Source organism: Lemur catta, chromosome 10 (assembly GCF_020740605.2).
Source record: "Lemur catta isolate mLemCat1 chromosome 10, mLemCat1.pri, whole genome shotgun sequence".
NCBI classification, from domain to species: Eukaryota; Metazoa; Chordata; class Mammalia; order Primates; family Lemuridae; genus Lemur; species Lemur catta.
Genome location: NC_059137.1, coordinates 50,966,181 through 50,985,369, shown reverse-complemented (window position 1 = coordinate 50,985,369; position 19,189 = coordinate 50,966,181). Strand labels below are relative to the sequence as shown.

At 36.0% G+C, this 19,189-nt stretch overlaps 1 protein-coding gene across 1 annotated transcript in view; it reads right to left on the bottom strand.

The window, feature by feature from the left end:
- Positions 1-19,189, bottom strand: part of LOC123645684 (zinc finger protein basonuclin-2-like) — a 285,974-nt gene that overhangs the window by 15,429 nt on the left and 251,356 nt on the right. Inside the window, exon 3 of the mRNA XM_045562123.1 lies at positions 10,671-10,773. Coding sequence (XP_045418079.1) covers positions 10,671-10,773 — 103 coding nt within the window. The remainder of the gene's footprint in view (positions 1-10,670; positions 10,774-19,189) is intronic.

Here is a 19,189-nt window from a genome sequence, read left to right as displayed (position 1 = left end):
GCTTGTCAGAGTTTCTGCCAATGCTCACATGAAATAAAGAAAAAAAAATGATTTTTTTTTAAGGGGCCCTGTGATGGTCGCTTTTGGCATGTCAGAAAAAAGACCTTCCTAGCCAAGTTCTCCAAGCCAAACAGGTGTTTTCTTTTATGTTAGAGGTTGATTCGTTTTTTAATTTTTACTGATAGTGGAAAACATGATCAGCCAAAGGGAGGGAGGCATGTCTTACCCTCGGATTTTTGCAGGAAAAGCAATACAGAAGAACTGCCCAATAAAAGGGGAAGGTATTTCACTCAAGACCGTATCTTCTGAATAAAACAAAAATGCCAACATCTGCTAATGACTGAATAAATTTAATTTCTCTAAAATTTACTTCCTGGTTAGTTGGGCTACTAAAACCTCCCACCTACATTTCACTTATTTTTTTGCCTGAAGATACAGAAGGAAGCAGCAAAGGCAAAAACAGAATAAGGACTGGAAAAGAGAAATGCACAAATGGAACTAAAGACAAGGTGTTTGCAGGCTGTGCTTACACCTTAAAATGGGAAGAGGCAGCTGGAAAAGAAACTAGCAATCGGGAATCTGAGACTTTTAGATAAATTGAGAGTTTCCATAAACCTTTGTTCCATGAACCACATGGGAGATGTTGCATTAGAGACCAGCACAGGAAGATGAAGTGCCCCTCCTCCTAAGCTTCCCAAGCCAATGGATCAGTATTACTCACAAACTACCCTTCTGATCTCAGCAAAGTGTTCTGAGAGAATAAAGAGGGGAGCACGTAATTGTTCCAGGGATGGGGCTAGGGGGTGGAGGGTGCGAATCTCTCTTCCCTTAGGAACAGGGCACAGGAAAGACTGTACAGAATCAATAGTGCAGCAAGTATGAAGTATGAAGGACTAGCAGAGAGTTTACAGTCTTAAGTAAAGGGACAAGAACCTGGATTTTGGTTGTCAGGATTCTCACACCTAAATTCTAACTGCTTGCCACCAAAACACTTTAACCTAAGCTCTAGTTATCCAAATATATTATCTCATACGTAGAGCCTACAACAGCCACGTCTAATAGAAATATAATTCAAGTCACATATGTAATTTTGATTTTTCTAGTTTCAATTTAGAAAGTAAAAATAAACAGTGACATTAATTTTAAAAATATATTTTATTTGACATAATACATCAAAACAATATAAGAACCATTCTTAAAGACTATTTTACATTCTTTTTTCTTTTAAAAGATGACATCTCCAAAATCTGGTATATACTTTATACTTACACCACATCTCAATTTGAAATAGCTACATTTCAGGCACTCAAAAGCCACAATAGTGGCTTCTTTATTGTACAGTCAGGACTAGAGTTCCCTTTACATTCCTCAGACAGTTGAATCTATGACTGTCCCTTCAGTTAAATGGAGCTTCACTTACATTTATAGTGTTACCTGGCCATACAGCAGGCTGGGAAGACTAGGTCAAAGTGGAGATTTCCCTGGGTACCAGGGAGCAGCTCAAAGACAACAGGAACCTCACTACTGGGCCCCTAAACTGATACTGCTTACAAGCCTATCCAACTGTGGTAGTAACTTCTTGAAGTATTTTCTACACACTATATGCTATATGCTTACTAACTAATAACAGATTAATTCAAGAAGCTGGTTTGAAGAGTTACAAACATCTATAAAGGCACAGGCAAAAGCTATTAAGAAACAGGGATGCATAAACAACATTTTAGGGCTTCCGGAATACAGGTCTGAGTTCTGTCTGAAATACCATGCTTATCTCATCCAGTAATTGCACACTTTAATAAAGGGGTGGGAGAAGGTTGGAAGAAGTCACCATTTATGACACAATAGGAATAGTGGTTGAAAGTATCAACATGATATTGCTGAGGTATATCGGCTCCTTATGACCCAGCTGAATCTCCTAGTTTATCCTGAGTAAAAGGAGAGGAGTTGAGTGTGTTTCATTTATAACCCCTTCAATTTGTGTTCTGCTTAACCTGGTGAACTCCAGTTAATTAAGATGTTCCTATAAACAATTAAGCTTCCTGTAGGATCGTTAGCAAGATATAAAAATTTATGATGTAATAAAATGCAATAAAATGATAAAGTGGTGAGCCCATCAAAGCACTTCACATGCAAAAAGATAGCTGTGGAAATAGGTAGCCTTAATCCTGTCTAAAATTCACCTACTTCGGGCTTTGGATTTTTTAACAGGTAAGTATTCCTACAATTCATTTTAACTGGTGGCACTTCTCAAAATATGACTTTTGGTGTGAAGTGTTCCTTACTTCTGTTCAAATAAGGGCTCAACTGATATTTTAGGGAAAATGGAAGGTATGGAGCAATTTGCTGGGGGAAAATGATTTCACCTGGGAATGCTTGGCCCCACAGCCAAAAGAACTAGTGACCTGAACTCTGCCGCTGAGTACTGAAGAAAACTTTCCCCAGAAGGAGAAAAGTTCATACCATCACTTCCACATTTACACCTTAAGTGTGACACTAATATTATCATTAACATTGATGTTTAATATTGTTTTATTGATTTAATAATAATAGTATCAGCAGCTAAAATTGTTGTACCAGAATATTGGACCAACTCCACTCTCATTTAATCCTCCCTAAAAAATCTGTGATATTTAGGTGCATTCCTATTATTATCTGAATTTACAGATAAAGAACTGGGGCTTAGAGAAGGCATTACTAACAAGAGGAAGAGAGGGATCTGACCACTGGCTTGGCTACACCCAACTTTTAACCACTAAACTTTGCTAAAATGTCTGTCATGTCCTCAAAATTGAAGTTTTACTTTGGAAGAGTTTAATAATAACAACTAACACTTATTAAGTGTTTACTATGTTTAAGCCATCTGGATTATCTCATTTCATCTGAGAAGAACCCTATGAGCTAGGAGCTATCATAATTCACGTTTCACAGATGAGAAAACAGAGAGATTGCATAACTTGGCCAAGGTTCTACCGACAGTAGGTGGTAGAGCCATGATGTGAACCTTCACAGTCTCATTGCAGAGCTGCACTCACTTATTTTGTGTGTTGCCTCCCTTTCATTTACCTGAAGATTTTTCATACCCTGGAGATAGAGCTCTGTGTGCTTCAATCTCAAGATGCTCCCAAGAAATTCCTTACCAGTGGACCGGCACTGATTACACTTTAGGGGCCAGGTCTTGTCATACTCACCTTACATTCTATCTGAATAAAATAGAGCTAGAAAAAAAAAATATGGGGCATTAACAGGCAGAGAGCCCAGGATTTTGAAGGGGAGGCACTGTTTGTGCTGTGCATAAAAAAATTTAGGGAGATCAAAGAACTATCCCAAAGGTGGGCAGGCGAAGAAACAAATCAAAATAAGCAGCTCAGGGACACAATAAGAAAATAGCTAATGCCATTAATCAAGCACCAAACCTTTGCATGTGTGAGGATGTCCTCCCTTTAGAGCTTATCAGCAGTGATCAGGGAGTGAAGGAGAGAAGCAGAAGAGGGCACTGTGCCCTCAGGTCAAGCAAAAAAATAAAAAAAGAAAGAAAAAGAAAAAAAAAAAAGGCTCCTGTGCCAGGCAAGAAAATGGCCTTGTTTTTGCTCTCTACAATGAAAATAAGTGGAGAAATGTTCAAGGACCTTGCCCATGGACAGACCCTGGCCCCAGCAGCCTCACCAGAGCTAGGAGGCAGCTAAAAGCTGGTTTCCCTAGCCAAAAGAGAATTTTGCAGCCAGGCACAGCCAGGTTTCAGTATTACAATCTGGAAGGATTAAGTCTAGTAGAAAGACAAATTTTTTAAAGCAGATACTGCATTAGTTCCCACTTTTTCCAAACCAGTGCACCAAGGGAAGAGGACTGTAATGTTTCTATCTTTGTGTTTCTGACCAAAGCCCTGGAAGCAACTTCCCAAACGATCAAGTTCTCACTTTGCCATTGCTAAGCTGGCATTTACTTCCCTACACTGAGGACTCAAATTAGTACCTGTGTTATACTGTTCACCAAATCCTAAATACGCCTCCGGAAAACCTTTCTCCCAAAGCAAAATTCATTCTTGCTGGGACTGTCTCCAGGCCAGAGCTTTGCTGCAGGTTAACATCTGGGAACATTATCTTCCTCTGTCAGAGGAAACTTAGTTTTTTCATTCTCCTTTCTTTAGCTTGACAAATTTACAGATTATCATATAGATATTATTGCTGAGTGACTCAAAATGAGCATGATGTCACAGAAATGTCATGCTTTTTTGGTTATGATAGAGGACTTTTTATTTGGCGTAGGAAGGGAAGAAGACTAGGGAAGAAAGGAGGATGGGAAAGGAAATGTTACTATTGTACTACTTTAGTTATGCTGGTGTCTGGACACACTTCAGTCAGAGAGTAATACAGAGTTACCAGTTGGGGACAAACTACTTTCACAGATATTTAGACAATTTATAAGCAGAACACAGACTGGGACAAATAATAAAGACATGTGACCTTTCATAGGATAAAATGAAAAATTACTGGTTTTGACCTGCCCTGCTTAAGTCCTTATAAAGTACCATGCCTCTAACAAATTTGAGGAATTTGTAAACAACATACTGAGATCTCATGATTCCAAATGCAGGACTGATATAATCAAAAGCTTTTTGATTACAGGACGCTCATGACCAACAGCCCTGATTTAGGACTTAATCATGCAAACTGAGTCTTACTAGGATTTTCTTTTAGGTGTGGGCTTGCCAGATTTAGCAAATAAAAATATAGAACACTCAACTAAATTTGCATTAAAAAATCATCCACTGTTTATCTGAAATTCAAATTTAATGGCATATTCTATATTTTTAATCTGGATGGGAGTATCTATGAAGACCCCTAGGGTCTTTCATATTATGTCTTATCATATCAAATAAAAGCTGAAAATTCAAATTCAACGATCGTGAGAAAAAAGGAAAAAAATTACTTCCAATGGATTGCAAAAAAAAGTTTAAAATTAATGGATTATATGAATATTAAGTCTTACAGTACATTAAACCATAAAGGTGGTTGGTATATGACACTAAATTAACTTTAGGGTCCTCACTATTTCCTGTGGTGAAGAACTGAAGGATACCTGGCACAATTCTTTATGTATAATATATGTTTAATAAATATCTACTGATTGATGATCCAGATGATAGAAGCTAAGTGTGCTCATTTTACATTTAAAAAATCTGAAGAGTTCGGATAAAATATGGACAAGGAAAATGCTCACTTGATTAGCAAATAATTAAAGTAATAATGTAAAACTATCTTTTCCTTGAATGAATGACAAGTAATAAAAGGAAATCACATTTCTAGAACATAATAAACAGGAGGTTTCAAGAATTCCAGTACAACAAGCATTCTTATAGGCAGATCTAATTCAAAGAAAATAACACTTGTGTTAATTCAGATCTTTTGGAAGTGAATGAAAATTCTAGTATTCCACACAGCTTGTTGGAATGGCACATCCTTTTCATTTAAAGTCAAAGTATTCTTTAAAGAAAATAATTTACACAGAGAAAGCTGCTGTGGGGTTCATTAAGCAATATAACATGTTTTATATTCATCAAGTCTCATATTCTTGCCAAATGCTCACCTGACATACCTCCAAACAGTGGAACTGGGTTTTTGTTTTGTTCTGTGGGTTTTGTCAATAAAAGGAATAGTTTTAATGGGCTTTATCAGAAATAAAAATTACTGATATAGTAAAGGAAAAAATATTTTAAATAAATTACCTTTCTAAAATCTGCCCACCTCTTTTATCAAATACACTAATCAAACATAGACCATCATGGAAAAAAACAATTTTCCAATTGTCTTGGATCATCATTAAATATTTCCTAAAACCATTTATAATTTAGTTTACTTTCTTCCTTTTTTTTTTTTTTCCTGAGACAGGGTCTCACTCTGTTGCCCAGGCTGGAGTGCAGTGGCGCTATCACAACTCACTGCAACCTTGAACTCCCAGGCTCAAGTGATCCTCCCATCTCAGCCTCCAGAGTAGCTGGGACTACAAGCGTGCAACACCAGACCTGGCTAATTTTTATATTTTTTGTACAGACAGGGTCTGGTTATGCTGCCCAGGCTGGTCTTGATCCTAGCCTCAAGCAATCCTTCTGTCTTAGCCTCCCAAAATGCTTGGATTATAGGCATGAACCACTGTGCCCGGCCAGTTTACTTTATTTGTTTTTTATTTTTAATATTTATGTACCTTCATTTTAATAGTTTAGAAATAAAGTCTTCATCTGGACTATGTATATTAAAATTAATTTGCAAATGTTAAACAATAAAAATGGTTTAGTATAGCAGTTCTCAACCTTTACATCATGCCTCCAGTTTTTCACAAAGGCAACAAAAGCTCCTACTGGTAACACCTCTCATTATAATCAGAGATTCTTCAAGGGAGAATGATTGAGTAGGACTCACCCAACACTGGGGAATAATACTGGCTAATTTTTAAGACTATATAAAATCTTTGTCTGAAGCTTCAATTCTATGAATGGCCCAATTACTACTCTAGTATAGGGAGAAAGCATCAAAACATAGCTAACTGAATTTCTACAAAAGAGCAAAAAAACAAAAAACCAAAACCATTTACATCACTAGTAAAGAAGCCCATTACTATTCTTATCCTGATATCTTATCTTGGTACTTTTGAACAAAAGAGAATTGAACTTGTGGGAAATTTTTGTTGTTATTTTGCAATGTACTCAGATCATTTCAGGTGAATGAAAGAAAAGCAGAGAGAAGACAATGCAAACATGAGAAAAGAAATAACAGCAGTTAAGTGAATTAAGTGGCAATAGGCTAGAGTCCTTAGAACTTAGAAGAGGAACACGGCAAAATTAAAAATTCTGAGCTATTTCTGGTCTACCAACTAGTTGTTATAGATTAGGTATGGCCATGATACACCAAAATAAGAAAAGTTTGCTTTAAATAAAGTTAAATTCAATAAGCTCTGTTTTCTATTTTCAAAGTGAAATCAAATCTCAGTGAAAGCACTGAAATTCATTAATGGGGGGAAGAGGTAGGAAATCCTTTATTAATTCAGTGGGAAATACCTACTGGTATTCAAAGAACTGTTCTGGGTCATTCCTTCTCCTCTTAACTCACTAGTGCTAAAGATTTCAAGGAACTAATTTGAGAATAGTAACATGTCCCACTAAGTAATTTCAAAACCCAGGTGTTATAATAAAATGAATTAATCACTTTCTTTAAATTTTTAAAACATCTTTCTCAAGGTTTTCTAAAGCAACTAATGTCAACAACTCAAGCAGGCTTGAGAAACAATCTGTAAGGCAATGGAGTGTGTGTGTGTGTATTTGTGTACACATATACATAGACACATATGTATGTGTGTCTATGCATATATATGGTAATAATGACCCATAAAATCCAATACTTTAGGAATAAATTGAAGATACTGCTAACAAAGGAGATATAAGAAGATGTTTATTCAAAAGAGGCCAACAAATTTCTAAAACTTCTTCTTTTTCCTTTTTTTTAGAGACAGGATCTTGCTTTGTCACCCAGGGTAGAGTGCAGTGGTTTGACCACAGCTCACTGCAATCTTGAACTCCCCGGGCTCAAGATCCTCCCGTCTAAGCCTCTAGAGTAGCTAGGACTACAGGCACATATCACCATGCCTGGCTAATTTTTTTTTTTTTTAGTAGAGATGGGGTCTTGCTATATTGCCCAGGCTGGTCTCAAACTCCTGGCCTCAAGCGATTCTCCTATCTGGGCCTTCCAAAGTGCTGGGACTACAAGCATGAGCTACTGCTTCTGTCATAAAAATTCTTCATTTTAAAGAGAATACCTGATTTTGGCATGTAGTTTTTTTTTAGCAGCAGATACTAAAGTTTTAATGGCACAATAACAGGCAGAGTATGTTCAGTGCTACCACGAAACAATTCTATTAAATGTATCCCTGTAATCTTATTGCTGTTCCATGCACTTCTGCAGAAAAATTACACACTAGAAAAACCAAGTAACTTCCTCCTCACCCATCACATAGGACACTATACTGTGTAAGGCAGCCAGAAAGCTGCTGTGTTTCACCTCTGAGCAGAAATAATTGGAGACATGATTTCAGGGTTTCTGTGCAGGGGGAGGGAATGAAGCAATTAATTGAAATGCTAGGGGCAAAAAGAGTGGGTGCTCTCATTCCACTGCCAATTCAAAGGCTAGAAGCCAACCCCTCACTGTCATACTTGCCCTAATGAACAAGAATTTGCATATCTGCATGTATGTATTTTGAGTTGTACACAGATACATCCCTGTTGTGGGGGAGAAAAGAGGTCAAGGTGATAATTTTGAGGGAAAGAATTAGAATTCATTTGGCTTAGATTTGAGAAACCCCAAAATTAATATCCCAGAAGCATAGAATTTATAATGGTACAGTAGGAAAAGTGCAATCTAGTGTAACAGAAATATCTTATTCAAGTTGGGTGAAAAATCACATTCTTCAGAAAGTATTCAAAGTAATCATTGGCCAGGAATAATTTATGTTGTTCAGGAAGGAAGAAATATTGCTTTTTCTTTTCATTATACTACTAATGTAATATGCACATGGAAGTTAGATAGATAAAACAAACTCTGGTGACACAGTCCACTTCTATACTCACAAGGCTACCATAGCAGATGATAGTAATACAAGATGACTTTGGAAAAATATGAGAGTAAATGAAAAACCCTTTGTTTAATGACTGACCACCCCCCCTTTACTGCTTATCTATTGTCCAGTTTATTTTTAACATGTATCATTTATTAAAGGCTTTACATATTTTATCTTTAATTTTCACAATAAGACTGTAAGGTAGGTATTATTAATCCTATTTTACAGATAAGAAAATTGAGGTCTTAGGGATATTGAGTAACATGTCATGGAAGTGGCAAGGCCAGGATTAGACCTCAGAACAGTCTATACCCATACTGCCACCAGTGACCTCATGATTTTTGACGGGCTTGGGACAAGAGCTCTGTACCTACTACCTAGCAGAACCAATACTTCTTCAGGGAAAGAAGGATGTTTGGAAGTGTTATGGGCTGAACTGTGTTCCCCCAAAATTCATATGTTGAAGCCATAACCCCTAGTATCTCAGAATGTGACTATATTTGGAGAAAGGACTTTTAAAAAGGTGATTAAGTTAAAATGAGATTCTTTAGGGTTGGCGTAACCCAATTTGACTAGTGTTCTTAGAAGAGAAAATTTGGATGCACAAGGAAACACCAAGGGTGTGTGCACAAAGAGGAAAAGACCATGTGAGGGTGGCCGTCTCAAACTGGAATGGAAGTCTCTGAATGAAGCCAATGCTGCCAACACACCTTGATTTTGGAATTCTGGCCTCCAGAACTGTGAGGATATAAGTTTCTGTTGTTTAAGCCACCCAGCCTGTGATATTTTATTATGGCAGTGCAGTCATAGCAAGCTAATATAGGAAGAGAGAAGAAATACATCAACTGGAAAGGTAACAGTAGCTCATCTGTTGTTCAAGACTGGACTGAGAAGTGTTACAGATTTTGGCCTTGTTGTTAATGAGGTAGGAAAGAGTTCCATCCCCGGGGCACTGAAGGATTACAGTATTGTGGCTACATAGTGGGAACACACTCCTTCCCATGTATTCTTCTCATACTACTCTTTCTCTCACACAGAAACATGGCTGAAATGTCCCTGCAACTCTAACACACACGCCCTAACAAGCAAGGTACATGATAAATTAAAAGCATTTCAAGGCATGGCCCAGTGTTGTTACCTCAGATCTTGCTAGAATAACATGACATTTACAAAAATACAACCCACTGGATGTTTGGCACTGCTTGGGAATGAAGAATATGTCCACTTAAGAGCCAATACCCCAGGCTGTCAAAAAAATCCGAAGCCAGGATTTCTTTTATAAACATTACCTATCTTTTAAAACTCTGTAGCCTAAGAGGTGAAAAAAAAATCTGCTTATTTCCAAGTCTCCTTTTGCTTAAACACAGTAAATGTAAACCATACGCAAGAATATGCTAAATTCTCAGTCAAGGCATATTGACAGAACAGCTCTGTGCACCTGGCAAAAAGCCTCAATGCTCACATCCCTCGCTCTTGGTCACCCCCACCCCCAACGTGCCCCTACACAGGGCTCACACTCTACCAACATCAACCACCTCCAATCCCAACGCACACTGAAAGGGGGTATTTACAGCTTTTTTTCAGATACCAGCCAAATAATGTTCCCGTTCACTCTCTTGCCCACCTTAGGCCATACAAAATTTAACATCTGGAAGGATAAACTCAGCCCCTCACACATGTGACAAGGGTGAACAGTCACTGAGGAGTTCTCCAGCAATAAGAGGTTGCCAGCTTCCCTCTGAGGTCCAGGCCCTGAAAGGCCAACTGTGATATGTTTGAGTTTCCATCAGGCCAGGTGCCTGTTGGCTGCTCCTATGCTCGGTAAGAACCCCACGGCCCAACTGTCCCATAAACATTTTGCCCTTCTGCGGACAGTGGCCTGCCTAGCCTTAATTTTTAGAGTTGAGAATATGCTGGTTAAAAGCCATGGCCTGAATGTTAACTATCACTTGGAACACAGCTGACCTCTCCAGGCCAGCGCCTGCTCTAAGAAACACACACACACACATTCACACTCACTCTCACACGTACATAACAACAATGTGAAGAAAAGCTCCGATTTTCCTTACCATGTGCCACCCAGCCATGTTTACACTGATCACAAGTCCTCAGGTTAATCTTCCCTGGCTGAAAACATTCACACGTGCAGTTTACCAGTGTACAGCGGATGGCCTGAAAAATAAAGGAGGAAAAAAAATCAACATCTGTTCAAAGATACTCTATTTTTTCAACATTTTAATAAATAATGCCCACTTCCATGTTTGAAGGCTTTATGTTGATAGGGGCCTGGAGAGTTTTAAAAATAAGTTTTGATATCATCAAAATCTCCTACCAAAAAAAAAAAAAGAAAAGCTCATTCACTAATACATTTTATATCATTCATAATAACCTATAAATTAGAAACATAGACCAAGTAGAATAAGAATAAAGGATCACATACTCTATAAGATACTGGATTTATAACACCAGAGAGCCAGAGGAAAAAAAATTCCTGCTAATATATATTTCCACTTAAGTGTATTTACTTGTCAATTAATGCAAAAAATACATTCTAATAAGTTAATGTTCAAGTGAAATGTTTGCAAAACATGGCAAATATTATTAGAATATTACTTTCTTCTGCTGAATTTCAGTTAAATGATTTGCTAATATTTCAGATATATTTTAAAAGATACTCTCTTGTTGGCCCAATAAGACCTATTTTGTTATTGTTTATCACATCTGAATTCCCTTGGGATTTTTTTTGATTTATTAATTCTATTTTCATTCTTGTTTTGAAAAATACAAAATGATCCTGTTTTATTTTAATGGTCATATAACAAGGTTTAAATTTTGTGGTTAGATCAGATATAGAACAGGAAAAGCCATTTATGTGAACATATTATATATGGAACAGTACAACTGTATCATAGAAAACCTAAAAAATAAAAAAATCTCTCATTTCCTTACAAGTACTTTTAAAAACCATCTCACCAGTTTATATTATAAAGTGAATCCACAGAAAACTAGCATAAATGGAGTGTAACTTTTTATGAATAATAATCTATATTTAATAATTGTGCTAAAGCTAACCTATGCTCCTTAATGTATGAGATAAAGTCAATAAATTTATCTCACATATTTAATTCTAATTTGCATGGAAATTCTGAAGACAGAACAGATTTAGTTTGATCATTCACAGATTAACAATCTACTGTTACTACCTGAATTGTCAGGAAAAGATCTCTCGGCAGAGTTAGATGCAATCATTGCTGATTTGGGGGTGGGCATGGGAATAACTGAAAAAGATGCACTCACACAGCTCCAGATGCTCATATTTCTGGAACCATTTGGACTTTTATATAAACTGTCCCATTTTTAACAGGCAGTATTTTAGATATTGTTTTTATTTTTTATTTTTTTCTTCATAGCAAACATTGCCTGGTAAAGTATTTTAGATATTGTTAACATGGTTGGGACAAATTCTTATTTTTTACAGAGAATAAGCCTGAACAAGCTTTTACTGTTGCCAGTGCTCTGGATCAGACAAGTGTAAAGTATTTCTCTTTCATTAATTAACATTAAATCTATTGATCCCTATTCAGTGTCAGATGTTGGAGTCCTCACTCTAGACTCCATTCATAGTTCACCCTCATCCCTAATTTGCTCTTCTGTTTTCTTCTAGGGAAGTATCCAATTGTATAAATCTACCTAATATTTCAGGGTCTCTCTTCCAATGTCAACAGCCCAACTGCACATTAGCTAGCTTGTGAAAATTGCTGTGCGTATTGATGATTAAAGGAATGTGTAGGTTATAAAAGGAAATATTTCTCTCCAAAGTTCTTATTTCAATTTCAATAGTTTATTAACTGAGAAACATATTAGAACATCCCAGGTTAGAAACAGTTTCTTTAAGTAACATGTTCATTAGTTAAGGAACTCGCAACTTGATTATACTATGACCAAAATAAAAAGAGTTTAGGAAACAGTGTTTCCACTTAAAACAGGGCACTTGAAAACTATACATTCAGATATGGGAGATAGGTTGACATTAAAGCATTTACATAATTTGAAGGACAACAATAGAAGATTTCATAAATGCTTAAAAAAATGACCTCTGCTTTACAAAAAATCAAAGGAGGGCCAATAAAAATGATGATCTTTCAAGGACAGCTACATATAAACTCCAGCATAAAATACATAAATACTTTAAATCACTAATTTGATAATATTTAATTATTTTATAAAAATATACTAATTTTGTGTTGTGTTTAAAGCACACTTCCATCAATTTTAATTATAGTTATGTTGAAGATCAGAGCAAATTAGAAGTGTGAATTTATTTTTATGTATATTTAGTTTTCAATTGGTTGAATCATTCATTCGCTTACTCTGAACTAGTTTATGATTCAAATATTTTGTCTTCCTAAATAACTTTATACATCTGGTACATTTGGGAGTTAAACTTTTCAGATCATCATCCTTTTTTATAAATTCTACTCTTTTTGTACCTAAACATACAAACATTGGAACACCTCACCTCCTTTTGCATATAAACACTTAAGCACTGGAATATCCATTTTGTATTTCTATGGATTCCAGAAAGTCTATTTGTTTTAAATTCAGATTTATATAGACTACAGTTGTCCCTTAAGGGAATTACATATATTTAAACAATATGGTCTAAATAAATATTTTGAGTAAGAGACTATTGTGGCTTCAAAGGAAGTTTTATTCTAAATAACATTTTTGAAACGGCATAAAACTTTGACATACTATTTATTCACAACAAAACAGAACCAATGTGATCACTTGCCAACTCACCCACACTTAAAAAACATAAATTATCATAAAACTATCAAAGCCAGTTAAGCCTCAAAAATGTACACGTTATAAGGAGACATTCGGAAAGAGCAGAAATGAACAAGCTTTCATTCTTGTGAGCACATCACTTCTTCCTTCATCCAGCTAATGTCTGAATGCCTCTAACTTTCTTCTGGGCACTCTGAACAAGGTCAAGCTGTATGTGTTACATTATCTGAACTACAAGCTTTGAAAATGCAGAGAAGAGACAGTTCAGTCAGAGTGTACCTGCCCATATACGCAGGGATTAGTATTCAGGTCTGGGTGAGGCAGACCTCCAGGACCCTGCCCCATCAAGGGTGCTCTGTAATTCTTTCCTCAATTTTTTCATGGTCAGCATTTCCTCAACTCCCCAACAACAATAACAACAATACATTTTCTTAAGACTGCAACTTATTAAAAATAATTATTTCTTCTGCTTACCTTTACCATGGATTTCTTGAAGAAGAAATCCATGCACCCAGCAACCAATGCTTCCACTTCCTCACCACCACCTACATTTTAATTCTGCAGTCTGGATTCTGCCCCACGCACTCCTGAAAGTGCTCTCTCTGACAAGCAATGTTCTCATCACATCTGGTCCTTTTTTCTAGTCTTCTTGTCCCAGACTCTGATGCAACTCTCCTTCATTCCTGGGCAGGAGAGACTGACTATCCTAGTATTTCTGGCAGCAACTGCTCACTCTCTCTCCACTGTAAATAAATACAGGTGTTTCCCACGACCAGGCTCTTCATTCCTTAATTTGGCAATTTCATGCCCTCCTACAGCTTCAAATATCATCACCATGCAAGAACTATCACTTTGGAGCCAGGCACTGCCTTAAGTGGCAGGAAATGAATGGCAGTGTCCCTGTGCTCAAGGACTTGACAGTTAGGGGTTTGTGGGCAGTAGATTTAGAGAGACCCTAAGAACAAAAAGGAGGCCCTTAAACACATTTGAGAAGCACCATCTCTCCCTCTTTATTCCTCTGTGCTTTCCTCTACCAAACCAAGATTTTTAAATTTATTTACAGCAGCAAACTGTTACCTGTTATAATTAATACTATAGCTAGATCTGTTTTCCAGACATTGTACTAGGTAACTTACAAATATTGGCCCTCTTAATCCTCAGATAATAGCATGAAGTTGTTATTATTAATTATTACCTTTATTTCACCAGTGAAGAAACTGAAGTAGAGATAATTCACTACCTTATCCAAAGTCACTCAACTAGTAAAGTCGCAGATCCAGGAGTCAGTCCCTGGTCTGTGTGAGCTCTCCATCCCACTAACTAGGAATCTTGCGTTACAACGCCACTCACAGCAAGGCAGTCATGGGCCAGCATTTTCACTGACATTCTTCTTCCTCCAAAAATGATTTAATCCTTGCCTTTCCTGTCTTCCACTCTCACTGTTATTACCATGATTAGTCCTTTTCTAGACTATTCAAACTGGCTGCTAATAACCTACCCATTCCTCTTTTCTCCCCATCTCAATGAACACTCTCTCAGAGTCCCACATCTCTGATCTTTTTGCAAGGCATTTGCTTTGCTATTTTCAAACTTCTGTTCATTTCTTCCTACTTGAGTAAAAAGAGTGAATGTCAATCCTTACTGGTTAGACAGTGGACACCTCTGTCACCCTGCCTTCTTCTTGACTATTTTTCCAAAGGAATTGCTCTCTACCTGCCCACCTTCCAACCCCCACTTGCACTATGAACTACTACTCATCCTTCAGATTTCAACTTAAGGATCACTCACTCCCCAGGGCAGGTGCTCTGTCTCCCATTCAAGGCAAGTTCCCGTTAGTCTCCTGTATCACAATGGATCTACCATAGCACCTATCACAGGCTGTGAATGTTACATTTATCTGTGTGATTATTTGACTTGAGTCTGTTGCCCCCTCTAGGATTTAAGCTCCATGAGGGCAGGACAACATGTCTGTTGGGCTTACAATGTATAGTGGCAAATAATAGGTAATAAGTGCTCAAAATGCACTTAAAGCCCTGATTCTCTGAGCCCCATTCCTCATCTGTAAAATGATAGTAAGAATGACATTGCAACAGTGGCAAAATACTTAAATGAAATAATAAATATAAAGCATGGGTTACCCTGCCTGGCAATAGTAAAAGCTTGATAAATGACAATCATTTATGGCCTCAAGAAACTTTCCACATATTATATTTAAATGATTCTTTTTTTCCCTTATGATTCTTCCCAATGTATTAAGTTTTACTCCAATACCTGTAAAACTTAACACATAGTTAGTTTTAATGAATAAATGAACACTTTGACATGTGTAATACCATATTATTCATACTATAATCTTATAAGGTAGGCACATGATTATTTCTGTTTTAATATTAGGGTTTGGAAATCATTGTGTGTGTTACATGGCTCTCAAATAATAGTGAAGAGCAAGGTAAATCTTCCAATTACTACTCAGTTTTTTTCCATTACCAATAGAAAACCAAAGAAAAGACATAATAAAAATAAATAAATCACAAATATTCATATTCAAAAGTATATCTGAAATACACAAAGCAAGAAAATTTTGTAAAAAAAAAATCAAGGTTCAGTCACTAACATATTTATATTTGAATATTAAATAAAAGTGCATTTGAAAGTATCTTGGATGAGTTCCAAAGCTCTATACATATGATAGATTCTGTTATCACTAAAACTGAAGTCTCTTTAGCTTTATTATGCCTCATAGCTGGCTTAAATTTGCCAAGTATATGCGAATTGAACATCAGTCTTCTCACAAAATGACACTTCTCAGGAAAGCACAAACTGTTGCTTCAGTCAATATACAGTTTGCTTCACAAAAGAACTATACACAAGGCTAATTAATAAATCTCATATTAGCTATTCCTTGTTTGGAAACACCCTAGTTATTTCACACAAAATAACAACAGGCAAAACAAAGCCATGGGGCAAAGGAAAACATAAAACACATATTCTGAAGTATTAATAACAATCATAATAAGAGGAGGAAAAATCTAAAAATAAAACTCAATTAGTTGTGGGTTTTGGTTTTCCACAAAATAAAATAAAACAACCTATCTGCAAGGAGTTCCCTTCATGTGTTTATTAACTCTGACCAATCTCCCATATACAGCTAAAAATCCTTCTAAGATCTGTTTTCACCCTCCTCATTTCTAGGGAGTATAGCCAGATTGACAACTTAAATTATGAAATTTTACTTAAAACATTTTAAAATGTTTAATAGTTAAGCATATGATCTACATTAAAATTAAATTATAGAAAAAGCTAATCATTACTATAGCATTCATTCTATCCCATCAGCTTCTACTGTAAACTTAAGTGGTACAATCTAGGTTTATAAATTAATTGACTATAATGATTATTAGTGACAAGGTTCACCACTTTCATTTTTAACAAGAACAAATTTCTTACTAAATTGAATCTTCTACTTTGAAAGTCACATATAGATATCGTAAATATGTAAAATTGGCAAACTCTCCATGAAGATACAAAAAACCCTATGTTATAATTAACTTCTTAATAAGTTATCCTTGTGAATATTTTTCACCTCTGAACATATACATATGTCCCAGAATGAAAGGTATGCATAGTGTCAAAGGTCAAATGAACCCTTTTTTACTGGGTAGGAAAACTGTTCTTCAAAGATTTCTTTCCCAGGGGGGGAAAAAGTCTGGAATAAAGTTATCTGTAATGAATCTAAAAGCTAATTATTGCAGGATTGCCATAGAATACGTTGCATTAATTACAAAGTAAGAGCTAGAACGTATCATGGATGAAGAGAGTAATCTTGTACATGACTAAAAAGATGAGAAAATTACATTTATACATCTTGTGTATAAGATACTAGACAGTAATTCAAACATTGCCACAAAGACTCTAAAGAACTCACATGACAGTCAGGGTGGTTAATTCAGCAAATACCTCCCTGTATAATTTTCAGGACAGTTTTCCTTTCTGATTTCATATGGCTAGTATGTAAAACTAATTGACTTGGAAAATCTATATAATACTGTCTTTGTAGAAGAAATCAGCTTCCTAAACTCAGCCAAGTCACAATACAGCTTGAGCAATGAAATTCTGCATTTCTTTTGCATGGTGGACAACCACTGAACTTAACTCATGACCAACATGATCTATATGGCTGCATGTGAAATTCACTTTTATTTGATTACAAAACTCATATATGATGAAAGTAGAGGAGCAGCTACCTGTTATACTGAAGAGTTCTGTAATCAGATATTCAAAATGAAACATGTGAGCTGGACAGACGTAGAACATGGACCAAAAGAGCCACAGTTTTAAAATTCCTACAAAACAGCTTTATCAACAACCTAAAAAGTCTATCTAATGCTGACTATGATACTACTAATATAAATCCATAGTTTTAGTAAGATGGGTATGTTTTCTATATTTATACAAAGAAACATGAATATGAGTTTGAATGGGCAATGCACACAGTTGATAAGAAGTGATTATAAAGCTTACTGTCAAAGTTAAGGGACCAGAGTGTTAAACAATAAGGTAAATGCTACCACTCATAATGTAATAGTAATAACAGCAAGTGAAAAACAATGAAGTTATTCTGTCTCCTTACAAAAACCCATGCAAAAATTCATATAATAGAAAATTATGGCAATATATCTTATTCAGTGGTAACATAACAAGAAAATAAAAATCAACCTTTCAAAAAAAGGTTCCTTACATTTGTCTAATTGTTTTAATGTCTATGAAGAAATAGCAAGCTGGTAAAAAATGATCATTTTACTGACCCTGATGTGCTCTGAAATTTCCTAGTGTCTTTTCAACAGAAAGGACATTAGATCTTGTGATTGAGACAGAAGATTTGAAAACACATGGGTCTGTCCAGACCCATTACAAAGGCCAGATGCCATTGGTTTAAACAGTGAATAACATGGTACAGACAAAAAGCTGGGTAATTCAAAGAGGTTATAAACTTCAGTAAAACACAAGAAATAAAGTTGCAAACCAAGGAAATACATCATCTTCACAATAAACACATTCCAAATAACTGAAAGAGATTCATTGGGAAAATGAACCTTTGAACATTATGTGCTGTTAAAAATCATGAGATTTAAAACCTCATTTTTTAACAGGCACTATGCCTCCATCAACTGACCAATGGATAAGCAAAATGTGGTATATTAATATGAAGAAATTTTATTTGACCATAAAAAGAAATGGACTTGATACACCCTACAACATGAATGAACCTTGAAAACATTATGCTAAACTAAAGAAGCCAGTCACAAAATGCCAAATGTTATATGATTTCATTCAGATGAAATATCTAGAACAGCGAAATCTGTAAAGATAGAAAGTAGATTAGTGGTTCCCTAAGGGTGGGGGTAACAGCTAAAGAGTATGGAGTTCCTTTTTGAGGTGATGAAAATGCTCCCAAAATGACTGTGGTGATGGTTTTACATAACTGTGAATATACTAAAATACATTAAACTGTGCACTTTAAATGGGTAGAATGGATGTTGTAAAATATATCTCAAGAAAGCTGTTTGAAAAGGGGGAGGGTGGGAGGGAATCCCACTACATCACCTACTTTCTTTTAGTGGTATCAAACCATTTAATTCCACAAGATACCATTCCCCAAGAGACAATGCAACATATCTATCTTTCACTTAGTGGGTCTTCAATACTCAAATGCTAAATCAGTGAATAAATGAAAGGTGAACAAACAAATCAATTTCATTGCTGCTTAAATCTGAAAATCTCTTCTACTTTGAAACTA